The 12,055-nt window shown below is 31.9% G+C and overlaps 1 protein-coding gene across 3 annotated transcripts in view; it reads right to left on the minus strand.

Moving 5' to 3' along the window:
- The window catches only part of LOC138932606 (protein abrupt-like), a 76,466-nt gene that overhangs the window by 49,226 nt on the left and 15,185 nt on the right, over window positions 1-12,055 (minus strand). For all 3 annotated transcript variants that reach the window (XR_011446799.1, XM_070294596.1, XM_070294597.1), the window contains exons 2-3: window positions 4,380-4,761; window positions 1,556-2,233 (exon numbers count right to left, since the gene is read on the minus strand). Coding sequence is in view for 2 of the 3 variants with exons in the window: in XM_070294596.1 (XP_070150697.1) it covers window positions 1,556-1,765 (210 nt within the window). In the remaining variant the exon portion in view is untranslated. The remainder of the gene's footprint in view (window positions 1-1,555; window positions 2,234-4,379; window positions 4,762-12,055) is intronic.

A 12,055-nucleotide genomic window follows, 5' to 3' on the forward strand; every position in this document is an offset into this window, starting at 1 on the left:
GTATCAATTATACATTAACACAAAAAATTAATTACTATTTAAAAAAACACGCACGTAATAATTGGCGTTTTAAAATATTTTGTTGCCGATAAAAAAAAATTTGGTTTTTGGTTAAATAAAATTTGAAAAATTCTTTGTCTTTAATAGATATTCGATAATAGAAAATATAGAAACATTCTTTCTCTCGTCTTTTAAATATTTTTTAATTGTTCTTTTTATTATTACCTTTGTAGGAATATATGTAAATTTTTATAATATCCGCGCGTGAGAAATTTTATTTTAGAGAGTTGAAGCGCAAAGTGTGAAATACACACCGTCATTCTGACTACCCCCATTAACGATCTAAAAATTAATACTATACGGTTCTTTCAATTCTGACACATTTGTAGTTATCAATAAATATCATATCGTATTTAAATGATATCTACTTTCTGTGAAGATATATCATCGAGAGAAATTATAGCAGAAAGTACAATTCCAAAAAAAATTATAAAATAGAAAAGATAATAAAATTAATATTTATATATATATATATATATATAAATATTAATTTTATTCTATATTGTCTAATGTATGTTGGAGCAACACACATTTATTCATTGAAATGGTTTTTAAATTCAAGCTATGTCAAATAAATCATAGCATAGATATTCTTCAATTGGAGAAGAAAGATATGAGTTTTCATAAGTAAAAAGTATAAATAATGCGGTTCGCGATTATCAATTATGATTTTGTTACGCTACCACGTGTTAGAATTCCTACACATATTGTGTCATGTGCGACCCTGACTCGACTTTCCTACTTTACGATCGAGTTACACATCGCTCGCAGTGTGACTGCTAAATTACATTTTTCAGGTCTGTGATTTAATAATGCATCATTGCGAAATTTTCAACAAGTATTGCATATTTGTATTAAAATTTGCAATTAGAATGTCAGTCTTAACTAAGCCAGAAAATTATATTTCTAGTTCTCGAATGTTTTGTAATTTACTTATTTTATTTTAAATTGTAATAATAGTATTAGACACAGTTCCGAATTATCTTTCTTTAGATACATGTATCTAGCACAATTTATCAGACATCAAAAATGGCATATCGAGGTTTTCATATAACAGAGGAGCGTATCTTCAATTATTTGAAAAATGAGATATTCCTACATCCTATATTCTTATATTCCTATATTCTTATATATAGTATTTCTAATCCCTTCCCATTCAAAATATATAAAAATTACATTTCTATGTATAAAATCAAATTTTAAAATGTTTTTCCTAGTTCCTGTAAAATTACGATTTCGAGCTTACGCTCCTATGTGATGAAATAATCCTCGATACGTGTTCACAATATTAATAATATCAATCATGCTCATTATATTACATACATTAAAGAATATTGTTAGTTTATGTGTACGAGTTAAAAGTATATAAATAAGTAAAAATAGAAAATGTTACATAAAATTCATAAGAGAACGCGCCAAATAATTTAACAGTTCCATCTTTACGATCATTTGTAATTTAAAAAATTTAAGAAGAGAAATATAAAAAATCACTGACCTTGAGCAAGTCGCGAAAGTATGGACTGCATGCTGAAAGTACGACTTTGTGCGCGGTGAAGGTGCGGCTGTCGCAGGCAAGCGTGACGTCGACGAAGTCTTGGTGGTCTCTCAGACTCCGGAATGAGTTGAGAATGCTCAAGTGGAAGTCGTTCCACCTAAGCGAGTACTGCTGCTCGCCGCCGCTCGATGAGGACGAAGAGGCCGCCATGGCGTCCGTCCCCTTAGGACTCACGACCCGCGGTGCTATCGTGTTCACTCCTCGGCACTCCACCCTTTAAACACCCTCGCCTGTCTTGCAATTGACTCGTTTCCGTTGAATACGAATATAGGCCTTGACGAGCGTCAAGCTCGTTATACCGTGTGACCAGAAATGTTATTGCGACGAATGATGCTCAAAACGTCGTATTATTTCACGCGATGATCGTTAGGGAAAAAAAAAATCAATTTCCCAAATAAAAGCAGATACAAGGGAAATTCCGAGTGTTCTACGTTGATGGGTTTCATAATATTTACGGCATGACAAAAGTACACTTAAAGAAGCGCTCAAGAAAACTCTTTAAAATTATCAGTCTCCGATACGAAAGGATATTATATATACTGTGCACACTTAGTGCAAGATTCGGTTTTACCACGATTGGTCAGACCTGATGAAGTGGCGATCATCCGTCATTGTTTTCTGCAAGTAACAATATGCTTGGTTCACTAGAAAATAATTAATTATTATACGTACAATATAAAATAAATAAATAGGATATTTTCAATCAATTAAAGATCATCATTCTAATAGTAATGTATCGGAAGGTAATAATGATAAAAGTAAGTCCGGGAGTGTGATGACCATACGGGAAAAATGGCCAATGAAAAAATTTTAGAGAATTATTCAACAGATGACAAATGATTAATTAATTATCAAGTTATGCACGCTTGGATAGGAACATTTATGAGTTTTTGTAATTGTTTTTCAAAAATGTGTAAGCTTTAATATGAGAAAATATATTCAATATAGTGTTAAGTAGACTAGTTTATTATAATTTACGTATTTGGGTTACGTATGTAAGATATTATTGATAATTCATGCATATAGATTTGTAAAACTTTTATGCAGTACTCGGGAAGATTACATTTTTAATGCCCACTGACTGACCAATCGCTCATGAAAATTTGAATATGTAATTCGTAACTGGCACATTATGCATTACATTTTTAATGCCGGCATCATCGGAGACGATTAAAATTTAAATTTTAATACGCCGTGTTCGTAATGAACAAATTAAGTATTGCCAATGTAAAACTCGCTGTTAATGGAATTGTGCAGTCGACTTTAACATGCGCAATCGTCCGGCATAAAATATTTTTATATTTATTTTATTAACCTTTTGTTAACACCGTCTAAAGTTGTTTATGCCAAAATCACAAAAGCCATGAAAATTTTGTTAAAAAATATACATCCCATTTGATATTATTATGCTCATTACAGCGTAAATTTTACGGAAATTAAAAAACTACATTAATTTCATATATTCGAAGATCTTTTCATGATTTATTAGAAAAAAAAAACATGTAAATAAATTTAGAAGAATCGGCTTGCATTAATTTTTCTCTAGAACTCGATCAAAAAATGTTCAATAACTTAACACAATCATAGATTTCTATATATTATATCTAGGTTGCTAACACGGCTATGTATGTCTTATATAACGACACGTGAAACAAGGACAGCTATTTACAATTGGGCAGAATAGAAGTGTATATATATATGTGTGTTCTTTTTTTCTGCCCAATTGTAAATGACTGCCTTAATTTCATTTGTAACATTACTGTTAGCAGTTTAGGTTTAATATATATAAGTCTATGTTCACAATAATATTTATACATCAGTGCGCCTACAAATTTGCAACTTAAGTAAGAAAATTTATACATTAATAAATTTATATATTAATTAAAATTTATTTTGACAAAGAAAAAAGATAAAATATTATTTATTCGAATAATGTACAAACAAAATAATAAAAATAGAAGACTAGACTAATCGATAACTATAATAATAGAACCATTGTCTACATTTCTTAAATTCCCCTTTTGCAATACTGATGCGTTAAATTTAAGGATGCTCTCTCTTTTTCTATTATTCTCTGGCATTTATTTGTTGGGTTGAAAAATATGTAAATGCTTTACAAAGATACGTCATGTTTCTGCCACGGATGATTGTTACCAATGTATTTTTGATGTCTATTTATTATTATTTGTATCTTGACTATTTATTTATGACTAATTTATTTCTATGCTTGATGATTTTGACTCGCGAGATCCGATAGAATTATTAGGAGAAAGATATTATAATATGATATTATAACATTTATATGTGCATCTCCATCTCCAGTCCGTATCCTCTTGTCAGAGGATGGAACTTCTCTGTATATATCTGTGATGTGTATCCTTTTTGGTAGCTTTTCCGTAGCATATGGGACCTACAATTTAATGCCGGTTCTGAACAGCTGATTAGAGGGTTCGTTTGGCAAGATACTCTCAGTGGTTTGCCATTGCCTTTCGAGAGGTGACGATTGAATGAAACTGAATGTTTCTGGCTAAATTTGGCACAGAGAGTAAACGCACAATTTTACGCCACGATTGCATATATACGTGTATATATTATTATTATATTATATTACTATTATTATTATTATATTATTATTATGTTTAAAAACATTTATGTTTATTTGTATATAAATTTTTATTTTATTTTTCATATTACCGTTTAATTGTATTATTTTTAATGTTCTTTTGTATATACAATACATATATTCAATTCTTAGAGATCTTACCGTAGAAAGTATATCCCCTTGTCCTCTCTTTTTCTCTTGATATCTATCTTTTCTTCGGAGATGTTAGGGTGTATCCCTTTTTCACGTATATCAAGGTACTTGCACTCTTTGTCCTTCAGCTCTAATACAATAGTATCGTATGATTCAGTCACAATGTACCAATGTTGCAATGTACCAATGTTACCGCGTCACGGTGGAGGCGTTATTTCGGCATCCATTGTTTACAAGCCGTGCAATATTCTTTCGTTTTTTTTTTGTGATACTAACAATAGAAGCACTTTATTCTATTCTCTCTCTTCATCCGTTTTTTTACCTTTATTTTCTTCTTTTTACTTTTTCCGTTTTCACATTACTTCATCCTGCTGCACACTCTCTTTTTTTCCTGTAATGTGATCAGCAATTATTCAAATATAAATTAAATAATATGTATTTGACGTTAAAAAATAAAATAGAGATGTGTCAGTAAATTCTTAATAATTAAATCTCGAGTTTGTAGATTTCTATTTGAGCATTAATTTCAACAATAAAGACTGATTGACTTGTTCGACAGATAATTGAGAATCACTGATCTTTATCAATAATTATTGATAACAAAACAAGTAAAGAGTTCGATATTAATTAAATTGGTGTACATTAGATTTTTTCTTGCTTAGATTATTAATAATAATTTTACTCAAAAATCTCATAAAGTAATGGCGATCGAAGGAAAAGTTCGTACATTCATAAATGACATTCAATTTGATTTAAAATTATTTGTTACTCATAATATATTATTAATTCATAAATCAAAATATTTAACATAGAGTTTTTGACCAACAAATATTTCAGATTCGAATTACAATCGAATCAATTTATAATTTCGCAAAGGATTAGAAAAGATCGGTTGATGAGACGCGTTTAGTGCCCGGTTTCTTGATCATATCAAACGGCCATACTTATCAATATCAACCTGTCTGCTCGTAAAAATTCTCAACGGAATCTCCCGAATGTTATTATCCGATTTACGATCGTTTTATACGCACGCTGCACCTTCGCGTGTCCGAAATGTTCCGACGGACTCCCAATTTTGCAACATTCTTACTGGCGTCGCGGCACTTAATGCGCGGCTGGATGCACACTCTCTTATGCGTTCTCTCGGTGATATACGACCGATAATGGGTCGAGTGAGAAACGTAGGAGACTTGTAACCGATTAAACGGACGATTTGAAAAGATCGTTTTGCTGGAATAGTTTTGCAGAAATCACTTAATGTTTGATATGCTGACCGACCGGTATATTTATTGCGTTTACCGAATATATTATGTATGTCGAATTATAGAGAAAATGATCACACTCGTATAATTCTTGCTTTAATTTTTTTATTTCATTATATGCTTACAAGGTTAAAAATAACTTAGATAAATGCACATATATATTTATAATACAAAGTTATTTATATATATATTTTTTTTTATTAATTAAATTTTTAAATTTTGTGTAACAGAAAATTTTAAACGATATTTTGATCAAAAATTATTGTATCAATTTTTTAAAAAATTAGAGAAAAATTAAGGAAGAGAGAGACCTATTTCTAACAAAGTATTTAAGATATACGTGCATTACGATCACAATTATCACAGACAATTATACGACAAAATGCTTCACTTGCGTTACACAAAGCTATATAAAGCTCACTGATGTTATTTTTTGTTTATACAAACAGCTCTAATCATAAATCATTTCACTTTACGATTAGTAGTAAATGTTTTTTTTTTTTTTTTAGCGTATATCGATTCCCGTGATGTAAGCGCGATATCCGTCGCATCATTTTTTCCATCCTCTCCATATTTCTTCGTGCACTCGATTATCACATGTCATTGAAGACATGGATTTGCACTTGATTTCCGTTTTTTACAACGCATGCATTTATATACATACATAAATATTATGTTCAATCTAATTTTTGTTCATTTTCTCGCAAATAATTTACCCAATGGATAAAATTTTCCGTGCATGTGTGCGTACAATAAAAGATGTATAAGTTAGTAATAAAAATTTCAGAATCTAAGCAGATAAGTACATGATAATAATATACAACAAAAACAAAAAGACAAACATAATAAAATATACAAAATAATAATATACAAACAAGTACATCATAATAAATACATAATGTAAAAAAAAAAAAAAATGGAAAAATGTACAATTATACGCATATTATCCAAGCAATTAAAGTGCAAAAAATTGTATTACTAGATATTGCATACATAATGTTCTCTCTAACAAGATGTTAGAATAAATAACTATGATTTGTAACTGAGATTATTTGATACAATCATAGCGCACATGCATTAAAATAACAAATTAAATAAAATAATAAAAACAAAATTAATAATAATAGCATCAACAATAATGCTGTTCTTACTGTTGCCACTGAATTTTGTGTAGCAATTTACTTTTAAGTGGGTATTTATTTATACGGTAAAGATAAACACAGAATTTATATACTGTTCGCGATGAGATATACAATGATTTCTCGATCCTTTCTCTGTCTCTCTCTGTCTCTCTCTCGAGTTTCATGTTCACCAATTTAGTTTCCATTAAAAGCAAACGTCGTGACATCGCATGATACTTATCAGGGGCCGGTTATCAGGAGAATATAAAGCTTGACCATACGAAGTATAATCGCCTTCACGGCTTTAATTACGAAAATAGCTTATTGTCACTGATAGTGACCGCGTTGTTTCGTGTTTCCGCGTAGATAGCTTGGACGCTTTGTAAATAAGGGATCCAAGAAATCATAGAGCAATGTACGAGTAACGTGTACTGGTTTCGAAAAAAGCAACGCGACCGCGTAGGTAATGCTATTACGACGCATGTGTCAAGAATCAAACGAGCGTATGCCGCAGTAATTATGCGTTACGAAACTGCCATAACGATTTAGCTTTGGAAAGCGCTTATTAGCCACTGACCAGAAATCTATCTAAAAAAATACGATAACCGAATACGCATATACATACGTCAATCGATGCTGCAAAAAAATATCGCGTGACTTTAATATTAATCGCGGAGATCTATCGAAGATACTTTTCAGAATAAGTGTATACATATACATATATAAGTTCGAATTAATGTAATTTATAATTAACCGATTTATATAATGTGTGTATTAACAATCAATCGTAAAAAAAAAAATTGCATTAATTTCTTGCGAAAAAAAACATGACACTATCTGTTTGGTCAAAGGTCTAAAGTACGAAAAGAGAGAAAAAAATATTGAATACAAGTATAATTATCTTGAGATTGTTTCTTTTAGCTCACATAAGTACAAATCGAAAAAATGTTAATTAATGAATGCAATATCGTTTTAGTATTATATTCTTCATGGTTGAAACAACGACAATAGGTACATTCGTTTGATAGAGCGTCATAAATGCAGGCGCGAGCAATCACATATTATAAAACTAATGATCGCGGTTTTGCAAGCGTCTACTTAGAAAGCGTTACAATCTACGGAATGCGCCTTTTATCTATGTGTTTTCTTTTACGACCAAACTCGAAACTGAATATTTCACTCGACTGGTTTGCATTTTTCCATGGCAAAATGAACTGACAGGTGCGCTACGTAATCAAGAAAACAGCTTCTAGTATTACTGTACGCAAACATTTATATTCGCATCGTCGATCATGTGTTCAATTCGGAGCAGCCATGTGTGAGAATCGAGAAGAAAACAACAGCAAACAATTAAGTGCCGAGGAATTCGATTCCTTGAAATTAATACAATTGCCTCGAATAAATGTATTATTCTAATAGAGAATATATAAATGTAGGAAATATATAAAAAAGCTATAGAAACGTAATAGTCATTACTTCTACGTGAAAGATATATTAGTTTTTGTCTTTCCCCTTCTTAATTGCTTTAATTCATATTCTCCTCGATGCGCAAACTTGACAGAAATAAAATTTGATTTTGATTTTTAAGTTATGTAGTCAAACCTGAAATATATATATATATATATATTTTTTTTTTCCAATTTAAATTACATGCAAGTAAATAAAACCATTAGTAAAGTCATTATTCTGCGTTCAAGTAAATAAAATCATTATAAAGTCATTATTTTGAAAAAAAAGTGTAATTTTCTCGCGACGAAAATCATACGCTTATCTGAGCCGAGGGATGAAGTAAAACACATGCTCTCGCTATCTGGCTCGTCTGCCTTTCGGTCAGGTGTTTACCAAGCTTGTGAATGTGTAAAACCGCGGGAACGTAAAACAGAGCGTGTCACGCGTGGCAGCATGTGTGCGCGTGCTACCAGCATTCCATTGTATCGTATGAATGAACCGTGCTGTCCGGAAATATATTTCGACTGATCGATAGCACCCAAACTGTTCCCAGCACGACATCGACGCTTAAATATAATTTCAGCGTTTGCCAATTAATGGAAAATGCGAATTACGTTCCCAAATCGCTAGTCGCTTTATATTGTTGCTCCAATTATTGACAGATCCAAAATTAGACAAGCAAAAATGACTATGATTATTTGAATGTTGTGTAAGAAATTAATTTCAAGAAACGCGCAACAATATTGAATGTTTGATTAATAACGCTGTTTATAAAATCGATTACTATAAATATCTGGTTTTTAACCGGGAAGTCGGGAAATTTCGAGTACTCATCCACTTTTTCTATCGAAGCAGCGGTGCTTTGCATATCGTTGTGTACGACGTGCGTATACAAAAAAATATCTCGGGCTCGGAAAAAGCGCGCAATCTGCATATGTCGTTAGGAATGATCGATAAACGCATCGGTAAAAGTCGGATAACCGTCATTAACGCAGTTGCTTTTTGCTCGCAGTCGCGAAATACGCTCGCAACGAGCGTTCTCCTTGCCAAATTTTTGTGCGATTTCACGACTGCCCGACGAAAATCGGCTGATTCGCCGCATAAGAAATAACGAAAACGCGAATGAGCGTCATGCGAGGCATCTGCAATTTAATCCTTCATACATTATCTATTTTCCTTAACGATCATCGCCGTTTCTTCTGAGCTTTTAAAAGATAATTTATTTTTCCGAGTCCACTCCGACATTGGTAATTCGAAAATAAATAAATGAAACAAATTAATCCATTTTCAAATTTCTATTCTTGTTGTAAAATTAAAGAAATATATTCATATGTGAGACTTTATTATAACTAAATAATTATTATAAATAAATTTTCATTCATTATAAATCTTTTACTGCAACTCGAGTATGTATACTCTAGAAATATTTTAATAATATTATTATTACATAATATTGTCCTAAATACTATTATATTTCTCCCAAGAGAGACTGTGTATTCGTAATTTCACATTTTAGTTATTTACATTCTACGCATGCATTAAAGAAAAATATTTAAAATCCTTTGGCAATATTAAGAATATGGAGAATATTTACGTACATCGATAAAGAAATTAGCAATTATTTTACACTAGAGATCGCTGAAGATTCGCAATCGACAATCAACCGAGACTTGTGAGTGGTTTGTTATCGCGAGAGTAAATGAAATCCATGTCTCTGCAACCCTTGTTTTGTATATTTCGCGGGTGCAAATGATTTGCCCACGTTAAATTTCACGTGACGCTTTAGCGGGTCGTTTTATTTACGCATTGAACATGATTACGTTGATGAGATGCACCAGCGAGAATTCTAGTTAAATGATGCATGCCCAGATAGCATAATAATAAGTTAACCAATATTATCACCATCAGCAACAACAACAATAACAGCATCACTACCATGACGATACCAACGGGCAGATGACTTTCACCTTCCAATGCACGCACCGTTGCCGTCGCATCGGCACAAATATATATCTATACATATATATAAAGATCGGAGCATGTAAGCGTTTGGCAATTTTGAAAGATAATAGCATCCTGATTAATTGGAACCTTGCGTGCTGATTGAATATATCGATGAAGAGATCGTAATGATTATCTTGAGAAATTCATTACGCGAGATTGATTATAGATATATATCGGAGTATCAAGAAAAATGAAAATTCTTCGTACGATAAGAGACGTCATAAAGGAAATTTCAAAAATATTGATGTTTAATATTGATCCATAAAGAAATGTAAAAATAAATCGAAATAATGAATTTATTATTTTCTTGAAAATTAAAAATGCAATAAAATTAAATTAAATCAAATTGATCAACTCACGACAAATCCGAAAATATACAGCAAAAAAATAAAAAAAAAACGAGGGCATTACACAAAATATATTAATCATATATTATTTTTTTATTAATAATATAATAAATACATTAAAATAATAATATAAAAATTTATAGATTCAGAGATTTTTATCGTGACGCACGTAATTTTCGTTTGGGAAAAGAATTTAAGTTCACGTACTGTATGTGATAACCCGGATCGTTAAATATCTCTTGTATGCGTAAGGGCACATATAGGCGCGGTATTAATTTATTTTATGCGCGCGCGCGTGTGCACCGGCTCACGCACACGCGACCGCGCACGTTTCCTGATCATACAGTATAAATGCCAGGTTGACGACCCTTTAATAACTCCGTGCGTTCTCGCTTCGCGATCGGATATGGATCTCGTATCGGCCAATTAGGAGACGTTTAGTAATGAGGATGCTGATGGGATTCCGATGGATCAGCCGACGATGGATCGACTGATATTCGATGAAGATAAGTCACATGGCCGGAAATAGCACAAAGGAACTCACGTCTCGCGCGGTGTTGCTTCCGGAAGTGAAATGAGATGCATAATTTTCTATTAATAGATTATCGGTGAGAAGTCCAGACTCCGGTACAGAAATTAAAATAAAAATTTATTATAAGTGATATCTGCTACTTAGTATTTATTAGTATTTATCAGTATTTATTAGTATTTATTAGTATCTGGTATTTATTATGTAAAATGAAATTAAAGTAATTTTTTTATATATAATTATTAACGTTTATTTCTTTTAAATGAAAATTAAAATGTATTATTTTATGACATTATTCGCTAAGTACATATGTAACGTAACGATGTATAAACTGCATTTTGAGCGAAAGAAAAGTAAATGCAGGGACATCTTAAATATTCCACGTAGACGACGAACCTTGACGTGACGTACATTATGAAATACGGCATCACACTTGAAATGTTAACTTTAGCAGCTACTCGACACGCCTGCCTATGATTTCAGTCTAAAGGCAAAGTTAATAACCAATATCACGTTCTGAAGATTTATTTTGCTCCTTGCGCATTAAACTCTTATCAATATGCATATGCAACGCAAGAGCACAAAAACAAGGAACGGGAAAAAATAATTGCGTACAGAGCACGTACAAAAATAGGTAAATTAGAAACGAAACTTGATGGTAAGAGAAAAGCGAATTTAATCGTTAACAAAAATACATGTTATTCGCAGAAAATGTCATTTATATGAAATTATTGTTGCGGCATTTGGTTTCGTTTTTATTTCGAACTTCGATATTCCGTCTAGATAATAAACATCGACGTGATGAAATAGAGGAACGCACAAATGACGTAACTCATTGGCTCGCACACGGGCGTAAATAACGCGAGATCGCTCTTATCTCGCCGGGTCGTTCTATACAATATGGGACACGTTATCAGCCATTGCAGTATGCTGCATTTTTATCGCAAAACGGGGAGATTTGCGAAAAGGCGAG

This window comes from Polyergus mexicanus, unplaced genomic scaffold, assembly GCF_030449975.1.
Source record: "Polyergus mexicanus isolate NDT 795.1 unplaced genomic scaffold, iyPolMexi1.0 SCAF_4, whole genome shotgun sequence".
In the NCBI taxonomy this organism is placed as follows: Eukaryota; Metazoa; Arthropoda; class Insecta; order Hymenoptera; family Formicidae; genus Polyergus; species Polyergus mexicanus.